Source organism: Tenrec ecaudatus, chromosome 2 (genome assembly GCF_050624435.1).
Source record: "Tenrec ecaudatus isolate mTenEca1 chromosome 2, mTenEca1.hap1, whole genome shotgun sequence".
Classification (NCBI taxonomy): domain Eukaryota; kingdom Metazoa; phylum Chordata; class Mammalia; order Afrosoricida; family Tenrecidae; genus Tenrec; species Tenrec ecaudatus.
The window spans coordinates 44,681,720-44,705,595 of NC_134531.1; the positions used below are offsets into that span (position 1 = coordinate 44,681,720).

General features: G+C 37.2%; 1 protein-coding gene across 1 annotated transcript in view; it reads right to left on the reverse strand.

The window, feature by feature from the left end:
* HCN1 (hyperpolarization activated cyclic nucleotide gated potassium channel 1) overlaps positions 1–23,876 on the reverse strand; it is a 521,083-nt gene that overhangs the window by 53,716 nt on the left and 443,491 nt on the right. The window contains exon 6 of the mRNA XM_075541016.1: positions 11,000–11,240. Coding sequence (XP_075397131.1) covers positions 11,000–11,240 — 241 coding nt within the window. The remainder of the gene's footprint in view (positions 1–10,999; positions 11,241–23,876) is intronic.

A 23,876-nucleotide genomic window follows, 5' to 3' on the forward strand; every position in this document is an offset into this window, starting at 1 on the left:
ACCTCCAGATTAGGCTAGTAACAGTAGGGTCAGCAGGTTACAACCTCCAGCTCCTGGAGAAAGATGAGGCTGTCTGCACTTCTAAAGATTTACAGGCTCAGAAACCCAAGGGAACATCCTGTAGTGTCTTGTAAAACTCGTTATGAGTCAAATAAATTCAGGAGAGTGGGTTTCATTTGGTGTAGTCCATCAATCCACTATTTACATGACTATCATTTAGCCTCTTTTGTCGCCCATTAGTGAAAGAACTCCCAAACCACCATTCAGATCTCTATTTTTATATTTCCTGCTCACATTATTACTGAGTCTCTAACAATGTTTCAACCACATAAGAACCTATATTTCATTGATTCTATATCTTTTTCACTTCTCACCACATTTCCATTAGAACTGTTATGTTCTTGGAGACCGATAAGGTGGCCACCTTATCAACACATTGGGCTCTACATCTGTCTACCAGTTCTACTTCCTAGATAACTCACTGAGCTCATCTCTTATCACTCATCACCTCTCATTTTTCCTAACGTCCTGCTGGTTTTGAAATCCTCCAGCTCTCTTCCCATGTATTTGAGCCCATGTTGACACAGTGGTGGCAGCGAAAGGCTCAAACACGGAACATCTGTGAGGATGGTGCCGGACCGATGGTGCAGGACTGCACGGTGCTTTGTTCTGTTGGACTAGACTCACCATGGGTCTGAACCTACTCAAGGACACTGAATAACACACTACCTTTTCCTCAGATCTACAAAGCGAATGCTCTTTCTCACCCTTAAGGTCTCTATGCAATTGGTATTTATTATTGTTTTATTTTACATATCATTTACCAATTCTTGAAATTATTTCATGTGGTTATTTAGTTTTTGCTTATTTGAACACCCCCTCCCCAATAGTATCCATCCAGTCATGCCTTTCCATCCATCCATCCATCCATCCACCCAGCCAGCCAGTCAGCCAGGCAAACGTCCAATCGTTGATCTCTTCGTCTATTGCATACTTTCTTAGTAAGGGCCTAAAATATTTTAGGCATCATGAATTCATTGGTTCTCATGGTTCAAATCAAAAGAAATCATAGGTTACCAACTCATAAAATAAATGATATAATGAGGAAAACTGACATATACATGAATGATTAAAGAGAGTTCAATAATAAATTGCAAACAAAGTGCTATGAGAGCAAAATAATGAATCTATTATTTGCCTCTGAGAGATGAGGAAATAAATATTTGCCTGTGCTTTTGAAATATGAAATGCAATGTGTCAGAATGAAGGGTGGACAGTAAATTGTTTTAATCCATGGATAAGCCTTTACAAAGGCAATTTTTGTTTATTAAAGAAAAACAACTATTTGGGGGAGTTGATCGAGAGTGTCTTGAGGGAACTGTTGAATTGTAGGATATGTACATTATTTGCCAATGAGACTGTTAAAATAAGGTGATTGAGGGAAATACAGAATTTGAGTTTATAAAATTGGTTGCTCCACATTTCATAGTATTTTGAGATTTCCTCAAGGGCTTTGGATATTGCTCTTCAGAAGGAGTTGAGGGACACAATTCAGACAGACCCTCTGGGAAGAAGAAAGGCTCAGGTCATGGGTGGACTACCGTGCACGGGTCTCTGCTACCCCCATTCCTTTACTGTCACTCAAAAGTTATTACCGTGTCATAAGTTATCAGTTGTGTAATATAAACAAGAGATGAACAAGAGTATTGATAATCAAACTATGGCAACTTTACTTTTTAATAAGGGATAGAAAAACATGAATAACAATTAGAAAAATATTTTGTATAAAGAAAATTATAACCTGCTAAATTTATTTTGGCTTGCAGGGGTCCCCAACATTTCCCCCAAATCATTTCCCCCTAACTTTGGCAGATACTTAAATTTAACAACTTGGTAAAACCAGGTGCTGTCAATTTGGAGCTGACTCATGGGAACCAAACATGACAAGCAGGCACAGTGATCCACAGATTGCCAAGTGCTGATTTTTCAGAAGTTGGTCATCGGGCCTTTCTTCCGAAGTGCCTCAACCTATCACCCATTCCTGCTGGTACACACAGGCTTTAGCATTTATAATTCTGAACAACTCGCATAAAAACATTGTTGTTGTTAGGTACTGGCAAGAGGGTTGCAACTCACAAGGGACCCTATGTACCAAGAGGCATATGTCTTTACATTGAGTGCACGGCTTAGAAAGACACGTGGCACTTAGCAAGCATGCTAGTCGTAGTGAGGTTTTCCATCCTGCCGTGAACAGCCCATAGGAACAAGCACAGGAACAGCAAAAGAAGAGCAACTCGGAGTTTAGGAGTTTCCCCTCCTCCTTTTCTTTGGAAACAACAAAACACTTAAAGGAAGACATTATAACGTAAAAAAGAAAAGTTCTTCTTAATGTTTATCCTACTTTTGGCAAATGTTTTAGAGAATTCAATTTAAACCTTATTATGTATTGGGTCTTTTGTGTATGATGATAGAATCTTAGAACTGCAAGGTGAGTCTAGAAATGGGGATTATCATCTCTAACTCGATGGTTTGGCAATGTGTCTCCCTGTGGTTATAGATGAACTGTCTTTCTAGGTTGGTTGGACAAGATGTGTTAAAATGTCTCGAAGGGTTTCTTCCCCAAGTGGAAACCATTATTTCATGTAACCTGGTTTAAATGGAATACATGAGGAAGCAGATGAGAAGAGACTCAAATTGTAATAGGATGCATTTTATTTCTTCTCTGTTGCTGCCACCTTTTCTTCATGAAGGTAATGAGAGCGCTGAACTCATCAAGTTATAAATGAACAGTCAACGCTTTTCTCACACCTTCTAGAGAATCAGCTACAGCTTTTTAAAATGTACAATACACTGACAATGGTGTAAACAACGAATCTTCGAACTAGAACATGCTTAATTTCTCTTAAAACTAATGAAGACTCACCAGGGCAGGGGTGCCTATAGTTTTTTAAAGCTATGTCTCCAAATTTAAATGCATTTTGTCCATAACATGCTTGGCATTTTTTCCAAGTTCAGCAAAATATTAGGCATTTATCCTAAGCAACATTTAAAACTAGATGATTTACTCTAGCACCTGTCATGGGAAAAACCTCCTTTGCATTCTGTTCCTATAAGAACTTAGGAACTTATGGGATAGGAATTTTTGAAAGAAGGAGAGTTAACAGGATGAATCAATTAGAACACGCTAGTGTGGAAATAAAACAATAGCTAAGAATGGAGTGGATAGAAATATTAATAACTAAGTGTATTTTCTTAGAAACAGGTTTATTTTTAAGCTCATGAACTACTGATATGAAGATACGTGTATAAAAAGCATTGTGTCTTACTGACTGCATACCATGTGATTATTTTAATAGAGTATTTCGGTTGAAACATATGAGTAAATGAATGAATGCATGAATAAAGGGGTGGTGGTGGATAACTTTGAATAGAAGGCTTAGCTTAGTGGGAAGATTTCATCCTAGAAGTTAACCATGTCCTCTGTCAAGAGGGGGGAAGACCACAGGCTTCAGGTTGAAATCCATACTTTAGCTTGAAACCTGATTTCTTTTCATCTCCTGGTATATCCCCTGGACCAGGCTATTTAGCTTCCCTGGATCTCATTGATTCCTATGAATTATCATAATCTTCCCGCATAAGAAGTCTGAAGAAAGAATCCAGGAGCTCCTTTAACTACAAGCAAGATTTCGATTTGTTAGCACGTCTGAGCTCCATTCCGTATCTAGCATCTGTCTGGTGTTGGATCATGAGGACACATGATATTTGGTCCCTTATCTGAGTTCACCGTGTCCTCCACAGTCACCCTGTACCTATCGCTGGACTCCACTCCTCATGGGCTGTATGGGCATACCCTGTACCTCCTCCTAGCTTTAATTTTACAGCATCTGTTAACATGCTGTAACATTTTTAGCAATTCCTAGGCATTGCTATTACATTCTCTTCTCTAAAATATTGCCTGGTATGGGGGATTTCACCTATTTTGGTTACTATTTTTCATCTATTCCTAGGATGCATGAAAATGCCCAGCATCTAAGAAATTGAGTTCATGTCCTCGCTATTTTATGACAGTGCTTGATATAAGGTGAGTAGAATATGAATGAGGTGGCCCATCAGTGGATACAGCACCATTACTACCATCATCTCCCAAAGAAAGAAAAACCTGCATATTTCAAAGATCTATATAGATATAAAAATATACTCCAATATTATCGTAGAAACAAAACAAGTTAAACACAATGCGCAAAACTCCGTGTTTAATTATATTTCTTGATTAATACCTGCATACTATCTTGTTTCCCCATTGAATTAGGGTATTCTGCGCATTGATAATGTTTCTTAATTCAAGCATTTTTAAAAAGTGGAAAGAGTATTGTAGTTGGGTTCATAAACTCTCAACTGACCTGTGCCTCTTTTGCATAATAGTCCTATGAATTGATCATGCTCAATTTACAAAACTATAAAAGCAGCATAACACAAAGTTCTGGCCTGGTAATTCCAAACTGTATTAGGCAAAGAGAGAGGTATAATTTGCAAATCTGACAGTAGAAAATGAGCACTCTCTCTCCCTGTTAGAGTCTAAGCTGTACTGCATACGCTGCCCCAGGGGCACACGGAAAGAAGGATTGCACTGTCAGCCACAGATGAACCAACCCGGTCAACACTCATGTGAAACAGGGGGAACTTCTGCTCCAGAGAAGAGTTGCCAGTCTCAGAAACCTTAAGGAGAAGTTCTACTCTGTCCTATAGGCTTGCTATATGTTTGAGTCAACTCATTGGCATGGGATTAATGCTATACATGATATTTGTAGGGTTTAGATCAAACACATACCAGCAATTACATTTTTAAAATAATTGAAAGTAAGCAAGACTCCACCCCACCTCAGCCCCATAAAATGCATCTCTAAGATTTGTGTTTTTGTTTAGTACCCTAGGATTTAATAGCAGTCATTTCACTTAGCCATAGCAAAATATGGACTAGGTTGAAATTTCTAGGTCCAAACATATATATATATATATATATATATATATGTGTGTGTGTGTGTGTGTGTGTGAGCTGCTGGTGGTTTTGAACTGTGACCGTGAAGATTACAGACCAGAGTGTAACCACTACACCAACAGGGCTCCTTGTAGTTCTTATAGAGGTTAAGCCATTATTAGGAGAATATGTGTTATATTGTTGAAATTTGGATATACTCATAGATAAAACTATAGGTACATATAGAACAGATAATTTGTTATAAATATTTGAACAGATGGAGCAAAACTGTTTTCTATTTAGAATGACATTTTGACTTTATAACTGTGTTCAGTAATTACATAGAACATTTAATTTTCCCTAATATTACTCTCAATTTTGATATCTTTCTTAATGATTTACAGCCCACTTTACTGTTTATCATTTGATCTTGTGATTCTATTAAAGTATCCTATGTCCTTCTTCTATCCCTATCATCGCCTCTCCAAACATTTCCATTTAAATTGTCCTTAAAATTACAATAAAACATACACTACAGAGTAAATCCAGACTCAAAGTGTTTTGAAATAAGTAATCATAAAACCATTATCTACAAAAAACACCTTTTGATATTTAACCAAGATGTTATATAAAATGAATTATATCCATAATGATGGTCATCAACAGTGAAGAGAAAGGAAAAATAAATGCAATAAAATCAAGGTGAAACAAAGCAAAACCTGAAAACTCATAGAAGTTTAACATAAAGTTTAAAAGGGAGCCAGAGAGATGGCAGCGCTAAAAATGTCCCCAGGAGAGGATGCGCAAAGATGGTGGAAGTGGGGACCACTGTGTTACATCTGTATCACACTGCCTCCAGGCCCTCTGGCTTACAGCAGCACCAGCGCTCAGAGGAGAACTGTTCCACAGCGTTGCAAAGGCTGTAAATCTTTAAGGAGCCGTGGCTGGCCGGTTAAACCCAGGCAATGTTTAATGGCTGAGCCCTTATCCACTCCTGCTTCACCGGCATTCCTTTTATATCACTAGTCACACAATTAAATGAATCAATAAAAACCTACAAACGAATGAAATAGATGATTAAACATAAATTCTTTCTTTGAAAATACCACAAAAATGCTAAGCACTACATATCTATCATTAAGAAAAACGTTGAAGGAAGAACATTAGTAGAAAAGAGAATGTGCATAAATCAAAAAACCAGAGGAGAGAAATCAGAGGGAGCTCAAATATTCTTAAAAGGCTCTAATGGTGTTTTTTCAAAAAAAGGAAGCTGGTCAGAATGAAGAACATTGTGTTACCTTGGACACGTCAAAGAGCTGAGGTCACGGAGTCACCCGTTCCATGGAAAGTTGGAGAGAGAGGTGAATTCAGAGAGAAAAAGAGGTGAACGCTAGTGTCATCGAGTCAGCCATTTTTCCTAGTGGCCTTCTCGACTACAGAACGAGGGCGCACTGCCCATTCCTGCCCCATGTTCACAGCCGTGGGCTTGAGCCTGTCATTGCAGCCATTCAGTCAGGTCACCTGGCCGAGGGTCAGTGTGGGACCTTCTGTTATCCCACGCATAAGCTCCTTTGCCAGGGACTGGTCTCTTCAGATGACAGGCCCAAAGTCTGGGAGACAAAATCTCACCCTCAGTTAGGAGTATTCTGGCAGGTACAAGACAAGGTTTGTTGTTCTGTCATCCAAAGTACTGTTAATATTCTTCACTAACACCATTAATTCAAATGCACCATTTCCCCCTGCCGTTTTCGCTATTCGTTGTCCAGCTTTCACATCCATAGAAAGGGCTATAGATGAGTCAAGTGAGTAAGGAGTCCTCGTGGCTTTTTTGAGTAAGCATTGACTGCTAACTGAAAGGTAAGCTGTTTAAATCTACCAGCCTTTCTGTGGGAGGAAGATGAGATAATCTGCTCCCATAAAGATTTATAGCCTCGGAAATCTTATTGAGGATCATGATGAGTCATAATCAATCAATGGTCACGGGCTTTGGAGTCAAGGGTACCATAGTACTTAGAGTGATGGATTTTGCTTCTTAACCCTTTGAAGATTTGTGCGGCCAATCTGTCCCATGCAATCTGATTCCTTGACTGCTGCTTCCGTGAGAATTCAAGAAAAAAAGGAAATCCTTGACAACTTCAAACTTTTCTCCATTTACCAGGACATTTATTATTGGTCCAATGGGGAGGATTTTGTTTTCTTTACAATGAATTGCAATCCATACTGAAAGCTATTGCCTTTAATCTTCATCAGCAAGTGCATCATGTCCTCTTTGGTTTCAGTAAGCAAAACGGTGGCATCTGCACAGATTTTTAATAGCCTTCCTCCATTCAGGCTGCCCCCTTCTTCCTCATGTAGTTCATCTTTGTTTGGATTATTTCCTCAGTGTACAGATTGTATAAATGCCCAAAGGATACAAATCAGACACTTATATTTTTTTCTATTTCTTTAAAATCATTTTATTGGGGACATCTCTTCTAATTTTAAGCCATGTAGGAATCTCTTTTTGTATTTGAAAGACTGCCCTGAGTCTGTGTACAGGATATGCCGTTTCCTCGGGGGCATAACAAAGTGTTCCCCAAATTCCATTATTTGCAATATTACCCATATTTTGTTATGATGCACACTTAATAACCTTACACAGTCTTATAACTCTTAGATGGCAATTTTTACAAATTCCCAAAGGCTGATAATAGATGAACAGAAAATGAGAAATTCATGCGGGTTACAGCCTTCCTTCATTTTGTGGACTTGATCTTTAGGAACTTCACCAGGATCTCATGAAGAATTGATAAATGTCCCCTTATTGTCTAAGAATGGGATTGATAAATATCCCCTCAGAAAGAGGGGTGGGAGAATAATCTCTGTAAACTCCATAGAGAACCTTCCCTTTTCTAACGGGCTTCTCTACAAGCAGTGTCTTAACCAGGACCTTGTCCCAGAGTTTTGAAGGTGAGCATTTCCCTCATCTCAGACCCTTTATATTTCTAGCTCTCAGAGGTGGAGGGAGATATACAACATCGTGAAGGCTATGAATGTAGAGAACGACCCTTTGCAAAACTAGAATTACTTGGCAGATTACAGCATGTTTCTATTTTCCCAGACCTGATTACCATCCTAATAGAGCTCCAGAATTAGGACATGGGCAGAATGAGAAAGAGATGCTCAGGTATCAGATTTTAAAGCTGCCAAGTACATTAAACAATTGATTGCCCATGAGTAGTCAGGAACCTGGTATCCCTATGATCATAGAATAGAGGGACCATGCCATTGGTGAATCAAAATATATAGACTTAACAAACCTTCAAATAGAGCTAATGCTTACCAATCTCAATAAGTGAACAGAGATATAGAAAAAAATAATTTTTGAACAAAATAATTTAAGACAAATATTTATTTCTTTCATTGTTTTTCCATTACAAATAATCTTATGATTCATTAGAGTTCATTTGTCAATGTAATTGCCTTTACCAGTTGTTTAACCCAGTGACATTGACATCCAAGTCTCAGTATAAAGTACAACATAGTTTGAAGGTCCTCTGAATTAATACAAACAAAAATATGCCAAATGCAGAAACTTATTCATAATTCAAAATAGTTTTAAAAACTTTTTGCATATTTAACATCACTCTAACAATTGCTTCAAAGATTCGTTCCCTCCGCACAAACCCCAAACAAATGCATCGCTGCCGAGTTGATGCTGACTCATAAAATGCTCCAAGACAGTGCACCTTTGAGAGTTTCCGCGTCTGTAATCCTTAGGAAAACAAGGGCAGCTGGTGGGTTCAAACTGCTGACTTTGGTAAGAAGCCCAAACTTTAACCAATCTCCTCCAATTTAGCCAATCAACGTATACTTTTATGTCTTATCCCATCAGTGTTCTATTTCAACCTTACTCTCATTCTTCCAGTAGTAGCTCTCTGTCCTTCCTAAAATAGATCCTGTTAGCTTCGACGCTTTTTCCAATCGTCTCTCTTCTTAGGCCAATGTACACAAAAGGCTCAGTGGCTGATGAAGCAAGACATAATCTTTCTGACAAGGAAGGAGAGTGGAAAGTAAAAGAATGCTACAAAGTTCAAAGTTGTCCTTAGTGGGCTAGCGGAAAGTAAGATAAGTTAATTATTTTAAGTTTTTATGTTTTTACTTATCCACAATCAATTAACAATGGTTTATGGATATTTTGATAAAGTACAAAAATTAAAAAGCCATTAAGATTCAGTACCTTTTCTACTAAATGTATCTTAGATGTGAAAAAAAATTTCTTAGATTCAGCATGTGATTCAAGAAATAGTTCAAATTACTTAAATTTTCCACTAATGATTTTTGAAAAAAATTATGGAAAAATTCAAATAATAGCTCACACTATATTCATGAATATATTTTTCATGTACTAAAGATAAAAATGCAATGAAGTATGCATAACAGAACATACAAAAAACACTGCTTTGGACCCTTTTCCAACTTACAGTGATCTTACGTGGTTTCCAAAGATGTAAATTTTTATGGGTATAAAAATTCCTGTTGTGCTACTCGTGGATCTGCAGCTAATTCAATGCTTACCTGACAGTGCTAGCAGGGCTCCTTCTATATAACAACACATTATTGTAAATAATAAAAGAATGAAGCAGCAATAATAAAATATAATCAAACTACATAATAGAGACTACTGAAAATCAGTTCTATAATTTTGTAGCATTTAAAACTTAAATCATTAAAGAGAATGGGACAATACTTGAAAGAACAGACAGAAATGAATCAACAAAAATAAAGATCATAATGATCAAAGACACTCTGAGCAATACTAAAAGGAAAAATACATGTAATTCAAAATAACTCAAAACATGTTCATGTAAAGGAATTTTTACACTGTCCGATGCACAATATAATACATGACAGAATAATAATAATTTATAAATTATCAATGGTTCATCAGGGAGGTGTAAGCGGGGAGGAAGGGGGAAAATGAGGACTTGATACCAAGGGCTTAAGTGGAGAGGAAATATTTTGAGAATGATGAGGGCAACAAATATGCTTGACACAATGGATGTATGTATGGATTGTGATAAGAATTGTATGACCGCCCCCCCAATAAAATGATTTTTTTTAAAGAAGCAGATTTTAAAAGACAAGTAGCATGTGCTATAGTGGATAAAGCTTGCACAAAACAGAAAAATAGAAATAAATGGGAATCATTAATGAATCGATAAAAGGATGTGCCTCAAACTCAGTAGTAATAATAAAAATACAAGTTATACAACAGGGATGCTATTTTGACTTATTAAAAGAACCAACCTAAAAACCAGTTGACAAATCCAGGTAGAAAATCTTATCAGAGAAATTATTCGTTTTGACAATTTCTGGCCAATGATCCATGACTAGACATGATGTTGGTAATTTGGGGGCCCAGATCTAAAGAGAGGCTGCTGGTTTTCTGTTTCCTCTGTATCCCCAGTCCAGGGGATCATACCAAAATTGAGTAGAGAGGAACCACCCCCTCTCATAGGCAACACAACCAATTCTTGTTTGATGGCAAAACCACAAAAACAGAACAACTGTCTATATAGGACAGAGTTGAACTGCCCATTGTTTTCCCAAGACTACACATCTTTACAGGAGCAAAAGTCTCATAGTTATCCTACAAAGTGTCTGGTGGGGGTGAATAATAAATATATCTTTGCTTGAAGGTTGATCAATACAACAAAAGGAATCTAGGTCCCTGAAAACTTTATTTAGGAGAACTTCCTAAGCTTTCATGTGTGAGGAAAATAAATTTCCTAACAAGGTTAAGCTACTTTTACTAGGTGTCAGTTAAAAAGAATGAAATAATGCCCAACATTGACGTTAGTAAATTCATAAGCCTGAACACACGGCACCCAAAAGTGAAAGCATACTATTATAGATTCTTGAATCGCAACTCATATACAAATCCATATTTAACACTAGCAATCTGGCATTCCCAAAATTCCGATACGGAAGCATAGCTCATACAACTTAGATTTTATTTCAGTTGCATTTCATGTTACTAACCTCCGAAGTAGGAGCCGTCTGTCAGCTTCATTTCTTTACTGGATTTTGTGATGACGCCAGCAACGCCATGTTGAATGAAATACATCTTTTTACCCACTGCTCCTTCTCTTATGATGTAATCTCCGGGCTGGAACACTTCAAACCGCAGCTTGCTCAGCATGGCAGTCACAAAGTTCGGATCAGCATTGGCGAACAGAGGCATTGTAGCCACCAGTTTCCGGCAGTTGAAGTTGACTATCTCCTAGGAGGAAAAAGTAAACAAATGTTAAACAGACATTATTAATACCCAGATGAAGCACATGCTTAAATATATATCTATGCATTTACATAGATAGTTCATTACATTATAATGCCAATTCAGAAAAATGCTATATTTATGTATATATTCTATAATAATCTGAATATCTTATCAAAATCAGGAATCATGTTGTACCAAGGGGTTCACACAAAAACATGGGGAAAAGTGCCACTGGGCAGGGATTTTCATAATAGTATGCATTTGTTCCTGCTAGGCGAGCCTCCAGCAATTGACTCTGAGTTAGTGCACCCAGTGCTGTCACCTGGGAAGGTTCTCTCTCGTCACAATGAATTTTTTTGTAAAAGCAGTTTCACTTGAACATCAATTTTTGTGATGGCTGATTTAAGAGAACGGTGTGTGGCTGGGAAGTTTTATTTCCTGCTCGGGAAAAACTCCATGGAAAGTGTTGTGATACTGAACACAGCTAACAAGGACAGCACTGTGGGAATAATTCAAGGGTATTTTTGAGTGGTTTTCTCTGTCAATTTCCTGAATGATCGAAAATGTCGACTCAGAGTGCATGTGGAATTCTTTCCACCAGGTCAGACTGTTAACAAGCTTTCTATTTAGAGACTCTGCATAACAGTGGGTGACAAAAAGGCTATTTTGTGGTAGATCGGGCACTGGTTTTGCCACTGCGACAATGCGCTTGCTCACACAGCCATGTGGGTCCATCAGTTCATGGCAAAAACAGCATGCCTCTCTTGCCTCATGCACCTTACTCACCTGACCTTGTTCTGTGTGACTTCTTTATGTTTCCACAAATTGAATTGGACATGCAAGGACAGTGGTTTGATGAATTAGAAGAGGTGAAGAAAAAAAACGAGGAAGGTGCTGTTAGCCATCCAAAGAGATGAGTTTCAAAAATGTTTCCAAGAATGGAATCGCAGATTTGACAAATGTATTAAGTGTAATGGAGAGTACTTTGAAGATGATAAGATTGTTGGGTAAAAAAATTTAAATACAAAGCTTTGAAAAATTTGGGTTTTGGGGGTACTCCTCATATGTTAATATTGGGTCTCCAGTATCTCCTTGAATAAATTTTCAACATTCTATAAATACGTGTTACACATAAAAAGGCATCATTAAAATTCATACTTTACCCTTATTTTATTATGCAAGGTAAAAAATTAGGAAGTCTACAATGTAGAATAATTATAGACACTCTTTTTCTATTTACTAATTTTTTTCATGGAGACTGAAGCCACATCATTCCAATAACATTAACAGTTCTCTGGTGTAGTGTGGAAAGGAGTGGTTCTCAACCTGTGGGTCGCGACCCCTGGGGGTTGCGAACGACCCTTTCACTGGGGTTGCCCGATTCATAACACCAGCAAAATTACAGTTAGGAAGTAGCAACGAAAGCAATTTTATGGTTGGGGGTCACCATAACATGAGGAACTGTATTAAAGTATCGCGGCATTAGGAAAGTTGACAACCACTGGTGTAGAGGTTTCTAACTTGTCCCCACTGATAAGAATTCTGAAACAAGGTCCTAGCTGTGAGACAAAAACTTTTTGGTGTTTTTGTAAAACTCATTCACATTATAGAAGGGACAATGGAGTATTTAGGAAAAGGTTACACAAGTGATACTCTAATATATAGTTCTGAGTTTCTGGGAAAGATCAAGAAATTATTTTCTAGACAATGTGGATTTCCACCAGTAGTCTTAGACTGAAGAGAGCCTCCATTTTCCCTTTTCTGATTTTTCCTGCATTGGGTCAGGCTGCTTGTATGCTAGTTCTAGTAGATCTGTGTATCTGGCTTCATTCTGCATATTCTGGTCCAGATTAAACATATTAATATTCACTCTGAACCCAAAGAGAGATACAAGGCTTGATTTTTTATTTTTGACAAGTCAGGCTTACAAATATATATTTATATATATTACACATACAGATATATAATGGAAATCAAAATCACTGTGACATTCCTCAGAAATGTCTTTTCCTGTGAGATCCAGTGCAAAGGTTGAACCTAAAACTGTGAGCTGGCTTGAGACACATCGAAAGTGAAGTCACCTCTGTCGAGAGGTGGGAAAGTGGCAAACACATTAGAGGTATTAATGGAGTCTGAAGATTGAATCCTTTGCCTAGGGGAAATATACTTAGCAAATTCCTAGATTACAAGAATGAGAAAGTAGGTGTCCTCCAGCATTGCTTTTAAAATATCCAGAGTTAGTTCAAATGATCCAGCTAACACAGAAACACAAACTTGGGGGTTGTAAATGGAAAAGGAGGTGCCTCATTCTCAGCAATACCTGCTGAGATCAATAGAGCAGAGAGGAGACTGTAAGAGTGGAGTTTCATGCAGAAGGAAAATATGTACAATGAGTACAAGATCAGTAGCAATAACCAAGGCATAAACATTGTCACAAAAACTAGAGAAGGTATTGTTTGTGGCACATGGAAACAGTGCATTGCCACCCAATTCCAGATTTTGTGGGCAATACTGTTGTTGGCTGAATTAAGGGCAGAAATAATTATATCAAATTATTAAAATGTCTTATGTCATTTAAACCAAACTCACTGCACTTGAAGCAACTCTTCAGTATATGGACAGAACAGAACTGCCAAGGTGGGTTTCTAAGATTATAAACCTTTATTGGAGTCCGTTTATCTGTACTGGAGTATCCTCATCTTTCTCCCAAGGAGCACCAGGCAGGTTTGAAGCAGCAACTTTGAGGGTAGCAGTCCAACATGTAACTCACTACACCACTAGGACTTCTCTCTATCATTGTGATAATTATGTTTTGTGTCAACATAGCTAGTCCCAGATCCTCAGAAATTTGACAATAATTCCCGTGATGAGATATATCATAACATAATCAACACTGTGAACAGCTAGCTACCTGCTGTGGTGGAATGCAGTCTTCTTTATTGGTGCACAGCCTTGCTACAATTAGAAGAAAGATAACTGGAGGGGGAGGGGTCCTGCTCCTTTTAATACACTCTCCATGGGAAAACTTCACTTTTGATGGATAAGGATCTTATACTTGGTTCTTTGGTCTCCTGTCACATTGCCTATCTATTGTCTGCCTATCTTGGGAGCCATCAGCTGACTGCCACCTTACATTTATCCAACTGCATCCACAAGCCAGGAATACTTCTGCCTCATTGACTGCTTCCTGGTTCATCAGTCCCAGCAGCTACACAAGTTAGGGGAATTCTCCCCCTTAACCATCTGACCCATGGACTTGAATCATGGACTTACTTAGACAACTCAGCCATTTCTTCATTTGGATGTATTTTTATATCCATATTCATATAAATGTCACTTGTTTTGACTCTCTAGAAAACCCAGCCTAACATGATGGAGAAAACACCAAAAATGAAGGTAGAAAAAAAATGATGCTCTAAAAAAATTTCCCATTACAAGAATATTATTACAAAAAGTAAGTACAATCAATTCACCTTTTTATTTTAGTATATTTTAAGTTGCCAATTAGCAAAGGGAAGAATTTAATATATTGCCACTTAAAATTCCATGATATCTTTTGTTGTGACATTTATGTTAAAAAATTCATTTATATGTCTAATTAGAAAGAAATTTATTTTTGTTAAAATAAAATTATAATAAATAACTGCCATGAAGTAAATGCCTACAAAACAATAAGATGACTTTGTATTATATGTAACAGATACATCTCTAATTAAATCCTTCTCTAAAATGGATTTGTGCATCATTAATTACAATTATGACTTGGGTGTCATAATCCATGGAAGATGTATTACACATAAAAGTCTATATAAATATGTTGACTGAATCATTGCCACAATATAACTGCTGTAATATCCTTGAATAAGATGGCTCATAGAAAAATGCATTAGGCCTATTCTGGGAAGGCATTCTTTTTCGGAGTTCACCAATAGTTTTCTCAAATACCTAGCTGGGAAGAAAATTCTGGAAACTCAAGTCAAGTCACATTCTCCTCTTATAAATTTAAAAGTAAAATAAATCATTGCTTCCAGAAAAAAAGTATAAGAGAGAACCTGGAATATAAATGTATTTTCAATAAATACCTGAAAGAGGGAATGAGCTAGATTTGTTAATTTTAGATTTTTTTTCTGGGACCTGCAATTCAGCTAGACTAAATATTTGTATGATTAGATTAAATCAAACATAGTTTAATTTTTAAATGAGACCCAGCCAAATAGTCATGCGTACATAATTATTCTTATTCACTATCATCTTCAGGATATTGTTCACTTAGAAAAAACAACTCTGCATCTAAGAATGGTGTTAGAACGTCAAGTCAAGTTTTATCTAATAGAATACAATGTAATAATACAAACAAACAATAACAAAGAATCCAAGAAGCAGAAAATTAAATGTGCCAAGGTGATTCCAACTTCTGGCTACTTCCTGTGGTACAGAGATGACGGATGGCCTGGTGTTTTTGGGCTGCAGGTTTTACAGATGCTGACCTCCAGGACATTCTTTTTTAGTGTCATTAGGTTAATTAAAACTACCAACCCATAGGGTTACTAGACAGCCATAAACAATTGGCACCAACTGTTGTGGGTTAGGTGTGGTTGAATCTGCTGGAGCTCATAGTATCCAGGTGTATAACAAAAGGAAACATTACTCAACCCTGTGACAGCCTTACAATTGTTGCTATGCAGTCCTAGTGTTCATCCACCTGATTTAAGGTGTGTGTGTGCGCGTGCGTGTGTGCGTGCATGCATGTGTATGTGTGTGCATGTGCATGCACACGTGTGTATGTGTGTGCACGCATGTGCGCATGTGTGTGTATGTGTGTGTGTGCGTGTGAATCCTGGGCTTCGCCTAGAATGAGGCCATTCCCTCACCAGGACTCACCTCCTCCTGATGGCATTCTAAAGGATGCCACGTGAAATCTACCCATCTGTCGTTCTCAAACACATTCTAGTAATGTTTCAAAGGCAAATTGTATTTGCTTTATGGCTGTCTATGGTATATTCCATATTACCCCCAACACTCTAATTTGGAAGTATAGATCCTTTCTTCAGTTGTGCGTATTCATTGACCACCTTTCATATGGACAACAGGAAATTGTAAAGACCATCATTTGAATCAGGTGCACTTTACTCCTCGCTGTTACTTACAGCTTTGAAACAAGAGGGCTTCCCAGCAGATTTGCCCTGTACACTATGTCTTTTAATTTCTCTAGTGTTTCTTCCCTGGGCTTTGAATGTGGAAACAAATAAAATGAAATCCTTGAGAACGTTAATATACTCTCTTTTTATCATAATGATGTTTATTGTTTCAGTTGGGAGGTTTTTACGGCAATACCTTATTTTTATCAGTAAGTGCTTCAAATGTCTTCACTTTCATCAAGCAAGTCTGTCTCACTTGCACATTACATGGTAATCCAAATGAAATATTTTTCTTTTAAAGCAATATGAGCTCATTTCAGATATAAAAGTCTTTGCTTTTCTTTAAAGTGTTTCACATTGTTCACTAAAATATTAGAAGACTATTCACATACTTTGATCTCAGTATATAGATATAAATGTAGATATAGATGATTATATAGATATAGATGCTAGATATAACATAGATACCATAGAGTACAGAAATCTGTGAGTTTTTGTTCTGTTTTTGGTCTCAGTGATGTATTATTTGAATGTTTTAATTTTTATTATGAATTGGTAAAGTTTTATGCTATCATCAGTTTTACATTAAGAATTCATACACATTTCATTTTAATCATTTCAATCCCACCAATGTAACATCAGTTATCCCTCTTCTGCCACATCTTGCCTTATTTCCAATCCTCTTTCTCTCTCAACTCTTGTGAACTCTGTCATGGGAGGAAGGTTGTTCTTTTCATCTGAAATGAGGGAGCTATCATTATTGCTACTGTTCCCCATAAAGTCCTCTTTGTGTTTGTTTGCCAGAAAACCGAGTCGGGGGCTGAGTCTATTTCCACACGTCCGTTGTGACCAAAGACCACAGCTCTAGGATTCTTGCACTCTTTTCAGCCAGTTGTCTAGTTTCTTTTGGGATTTTTAGTTTTGTTTCAAATATATTCCCTATATCAAAATTCACATCCAGATACAGAACATTTCCAGAAAGCTTATTTCTTCTTCTTCCCTGTATGTCAAGATCCAGCTATTGAGACTTCTATCACCATACAGTAATCTCTCTTCCTTTGGCATTTATATAAATTAAATCATTCACTGTGGAGTCTTTTGTAATTTGTTTCTTTGCCGATCATTATTTATGTGAAATCCTTTCATGTCTTTACATGTGGGGGTTCATTCTTTGTTGTTTATTGACCTGTTCTTGCCTTCTTTTTTCATACTTTTATTTGGGGGTTCATCTCTTATCAAAATCCATACATTCATCCAGTGTGTCAAGCACATTTGTACATATGCCACCATCATCATTTTTGAAGCATTCTCTTCCCACTTGAGCCCCTGATATCAGCTCCCCATTTCTTCCCCTCTCTCCCCCAGCCACCCTCCCTTACAAACCCTTGATACGTTATAGATTATTATTTTCATATCTTACATCATCCTCCATTGCCTCTCACCCACTCTTCCATTATTTGGCCCCTGGGAGGGGGTTCTAGGTTGATCCTTGTGATCGATTGCCCCTTTCTCCCTCCCACCCTCCTCTAATTCTCCTGGTATCTCTACTCTCATTGTTCGCCTTGAGGGTTTTATCTATCTTAGATTCCCTGTGTTGCGAGCTCTTATCTGTAGCAGTGCGTATGTTCTGATCTAATCCATTTTATAAAGCAGAATTGAGGTCCTAATAGTGGGGGGAAGGAAGCACCAAAGAACTAGAGGAAAGTTGTGTGTTTCACTAGTGCTCTACTGCACCCTGACTGGCTCATCTTTTCCCTGTGACCCCTCTGCAAGGGGATATCCAATTGTCTACAGATGGGCATTGGGTCTCCACTCCATGCCCCTCTCCCATTCACATTGGGTATGATTTTGTTCTTTATTTCATTTTATGACTAAAGAACAATTTATCCATTCTACTCTCAATGGATCATAGATTGTCTCCAGCTTTATCTTAGTAAAATAAAGCAGCCATGACCATTCCTGAAGTGTGGTAGGTACTAATGTCTTGTATATAGGAACTGTACTGTATATAGGAACTGCTGAAAAATTTTAAAAACCACATAATTTACTTTAATAGTTACTGCTGAAACATTCATAATTAAATGTACAATTTTTCACTCATAAATATAAACCATGTATTAAAATGTCATTGTCTCAAGTCTTTCCCCAAATATAGGACATCAAGACTTTATTTTTTAACCTCAGGTGAGTATGTAGATATATTTCACTGTAATTTTTTAAGTCGTTGTGGTTTTAATTTAAATTTAAATAAGGAGTAAATCATGCACATTTTCATGTGTTTATTAGCCAAATGGATCGTCTGTATTGAGAAATTTTTGGTCAAGAATTTGCTCCTTTTTTATTGTTATTTTATTTGTAAGAATTCTCTCAAAGTCCAGAAATAGGTTCTCAGTCAGGCTATGCACTACACATAATCGTTTTTCCATGTGTGCCTTGTCTTTCCCCTTTAATAGTTACTTCTTCTTGTTTTGTTGGTATCTTTGTTCTTAGTGTATTTGCTTACGTTTGAGAAAAATGGAATATATTCAAATTGTTTTTAAAGGAATTTATGTCAATCCTAATCCTGGGCTTAGGGTTCACATATATCCTAGATCCTGAGAAGGAAACTTAAGTGTACCTTATTTGGTTATTATAAAGAATAATGACAAGATTTTGAGATTTTTGAGCATGATAATTTGATGTTGATGACCTAAATATTGCATAGGTTTCCATTTGGAAAATATTAAAAAGCCTTCCATTGTACGTGATTAATATTCTAGAGACTATATTTCTAAAATATAGCTATAAATATAATTACCATCATTATGCAAATGAATCAGAGTGATTTTAAAAGAGGATAGTTGCTGTTACATTAATAAATTCCTACACTCAACACATTCCATCTTTTTAGACTCTGTAGGGCATACCGAGCTTCCTTCTAAGAATTTCTATCTCACAGACATCTGGATGGCATACAGACGGGGAAGTTCTGCATCACCAATAGAAACCAAGTAAGTACCTATTGCTAAAGCTATGTCCAGCGAGCTTCATCAAGTGGAATGTCATATACAAGAGTACTGCTGATGTTTTCCCATTATTATCATTATTTTAAATAGCTTGGACTCGTTATAATCAAAACAGGTTAACTAATAGTATTTGGGGGTTTCTAGGAGGGAGGAATGACTTTAAGAATGGACATAAAATGAATTAACATTCCTTGAGATCTTGCTAAGTTCCTGGTTCTTATATAAATCTTTTCCCCATGGTAACATGTTTTATCATCACAGGAATTCTAATCCTTAAGTATAAATTTTACTATGGCAACAAATGAAATGAACTAACCTCTCATGACCATATAGTTGTATTGGTAAAAGTATGGGTGGTCAGGCAGCTTGCCTCATCAATTTCGAGTTTAGAATGATCCTGTGTAGTCACATTTTTCCATAGAATTACCACACACACTGGTTTCCAATGTTAATTATAAATCTGATACTTTGAACGTGACACAGCTTTAGTGTCCAGAGGGGCCATCTGTTGATTTGGTGATGCCAACCTGATGCCTCCTCACTTGGCTGTTTTATTTCCTTTAAAACCATACGCAAAAGCAACAGCACAAGCAATCTGACGTCTTCATGGGGCATGGGGTTTCTACTTTGCCACCATTTACATCTACTCCCTGTGTTCGGTTCAGCAAATAATACAAGAAGGTGGCTACGCAAAGTAGAACAGTGCGTCAGAAATGGAGGAAGACTCCTTAACAGCTGACAATATGAAAATGATACAGCTTTTCGTAAGCAAAGAGAATTTGGAGAACTAATGGATAAAGACCAGTTTGTGGTATACCCCAAATTCCCACGAGATATTGAGAGTGAATGATACCATCGCTGAAAGTTCAAAGAACTAAAAATATTTTCAGAACAAGTGCTGCATGTTCAGCAGAAGAGGAAAGGGGTTTTTCCAAGATGAACATAATATTTTCAGAGAAGATAAATCCCCAGGTTCTAATACATCAAACAAAATGACAATTGTCTAATCGATCTACCTTTAAAGAAAGGAGAACTTATGCCTACACATCTATGCGTATAATATTTCAAATGAGGGGAGCAGTCAAAGAGCAGTACAGACATAACTAAGTGTTATTGTTTTGTGTCAGACATATTTTCATGCCCTAGGGCACGGCAGAGGAGGATGGAAGGAGGAGCATGCCACTAAGGACGAGGAGCGCCAGGAGAGAATGTGTGGAAATTGATTGTGGTGATGATTCCGCAAACCTTCTTACTATAATTGAACGATTGAATTGAATGCTGGACAAAGTATGCTCCAATAAAAGTGTAATATTTTCAAAAAAGTAACTTTGTTGTTTTTCATTTGGGTTGCTACCTAATAGGAAATCATGCCTGGAGGTGTAGAGAAAAGAGTGGACAAACTCTTATGTCCTCCTTTTTAGTGTCAATGCTTTTTGATTCTTCCTCTAAAATAATTAATTTTGATCTGTGGTTTCTTTTGCAATGTTTCTGCTTCTCCCCATGATTACAACAGAAAGAATGTTGGAGCACAAGTTAAGGATGAGGACATAAAGAGGAAAGAAATAATTTAGGAGATTTATTAAACACTTGTGTTGAAAAAGGTACTTCAAATATTATAATCTCATTTATCCCTGGGGCAATTCAAAGAGCAAACTTGAAAAGGTTATTATTTCCTTATATATACATAAGAAGAGAGTTGGATTTAGAGAAAATATATTACCTGACATCATAGAGCTACAATAGGTCTACGGCCACTAACCCTTTCATTTATCCTTCAAAATAATTGCTCATTCAGCCCTACCACGCTGCCTTCCTTTCACCTTGATCAAAATCATAAAATAGTATCCTCTAGGACTAGCCCACACAGATATTCGTTAGAAGTTTATGCTTTAGAATAAAAAAAGCCACTTTGGGCACAACTTCTCTCATCTTAAGTCTCATTCATTTGAGTTTAATTTTTTTTGTTTGTTTGTTTAAAGGTTTTTTCTGATATGACTTACATAATTAACAAATTCAAATACTAAGCCTTTTACAGAATACATATTCACATATTCATAGTGTACATTATTGAACAGCACTGTATTTACTACTGTAGAATCCTTTAAAGTGCAGTTGTGATTAAAACCACATCCTCAAGGAGAATGTAATGTGTGTTTTGTTATATGTCATTCAACGTTTCTATAGTAATATAGAATATAGTTGCTTTCACAATAATTAGTCAAATTTTAAGGCACACCTTTGACCTATGACTAATTTGAGCTTATCATAACACCTTTTCAACATTCATTTACATGCTATAGACTTAAGAAGTAATTTTCGTATTATGGAAGAAAATAAGTAAGGTTTCCAACCATATCGGACCAAATAGTTCTGAGTGATTCTGCTGAAACAACATCTCAGTCAATATGAACATTTTCTAATGATTCCAACAAATATAACTCCCATAACCTTATGTGACAGTTGTATGAGCTTATGTCAACTTGATCACACATGAAAGTGTAGGGCTGCAATTCAACCTGTCGATCAGGAAATAGTCTAATGATACCTCCTTGCTTGTGGCCTTCTTATAAGGAGAAACTAGGAACTTATCTCCCTTCCTCTGGCACGTTGCCTTCCTGCTTGTAGGGATAGTGCTTGCCTTCAGGTCAACCTCAGGTTGATTTCTTGACCCTGAAAGCTGTTTGGCACCTTGCTGTGCTTCCACTGAACTTGAATCCATGTGATTCTACACCCAAGGCCTTTAATCTCCTGGCTTCCCGCCTCACCTTTCTGTGTCATTGGCCTGCAGGTCTTTGAATGTGAAGAGGGTGCATTAGACTTGTGGAATTGAGCTGTACTAGAATGCATTCTTGATATGGAGTTATTTACTATACATAGATGAGTAAATAGAAAACCCAGCCTAACAGGCCTGTGATAGGTAGGTTTACTGTGCCAACCTGGACAATGAACACATGTGGGATTAACTGAAGGGAAGAGAGATAAATGGCTCAGTGAGCCTCGCCTTCATTGTCTCTTGTTCTTTGATGATCGGACCCGTGTGCGGCTGCCTTAGCTTGTGCTCTGCCTCAATTTATGAGCTACTCTACCTGTGGGACACCCAAGCTATGAACTATGTCACTGTAATTTGAGGTTCATTCAAGACCTGCTGGAATTTACATCTCTTGAGCTGGGGACTGTCAGACCTTGTCATCAGGCTGACTGTTGGTGACCTGCCCTGCTGTTGGCTGCCTGTGGCCGGATAGCCTGAATCACTCTACAGAGGACTCAGCTGTCTGCTCTTTGAGATGCACCTGGCGGCCCTTGAGATTTGAAGGACTGCCAGCTGTCTCACAGAAGTGAATTGCACTGAGCCATTTGTACTGCTCTATAGCTTAATTACCTGTTCATTTGTATCTAGCTAGCTAGCTAGCTAAAAAATCATGTTTCTAGAGAGAATCCTGTCAAACATGGTGCCTTATGTGTGGCATTTTTCTAAAGCACTGTTGATGCGACACTCATTTCAATTTACAGAACAGAAATCAGAATTCTAGTGGAAATGATCCTAAATTGCTACTTCCGATAAAATACTCTTATGTCATAAGTAGTCAACTTCAGAAACCACAATTTCTAATGCAAACAGGTATCTGGCAGCCTTAAACTATCAGAGGAAGAAACATGTGCATAAAAAGCATAAAATAAACCTGGACTAGATTATGGTTTCTCCTCTTTGATGATTATGAGTACATGTTATTGGCTAGTATAAATAATAACTCCCTTCTGATAATCACTTGGCACCTTAAGCATGTGTTTTCTTTTCTTTTTGCTTTCAGAGCTTACAGTGTTTCCAGAGTGAAACATAGTTCCCATTACCACTTTCGTACTGACTCTACATGATTCTAGCTTGTGTTAATTGAAATTTTAAGACAAAAAGTCAATAGGAAGAGAGAAAAATAGAGTTTATATATTCTCTACCTTTACTTGTTTTGAAACCCAGCTATATCATTTATTGATAGATAAATAACTTCTTCAAGTTAGGAGTTAAGAGGGTAATTATCTTATAATGTTTTCATATTGGAATATCAAATTATGATTAAGTGGCTTGAGTAAGGCCATTGGTATTCAGCATAACAAGCTGAAATTTGAAAAGAACAGATTGAATAACTTTAATGTTTTCTGTAGTGACAATTCTCATATGCATCGAATTTGGTTTTGAGGTATTTAATCACATTTAAACTTTACATGATGAATCCACATGATGTTGACATTAATTTAGTCTTGTATATCCTGCTGCTCTGCCTTCCTAGAACACAGGAACATATTATTCCACTAGCCTGCCAGTAGCATGCCAGGTGAAAGCAGATGATATGATATCGGGTTACCATTTCATTGAGATTTTGTCATAAGGGAAATATACAAAAAGTAAAGACTGTCACAAAAACAAACAAAAAAAACACTAAGTCTTAGAATTGTATCTTAACAAGGTGTGTGTTCACACCTTAGGGTCTTGGGGTCTCAGC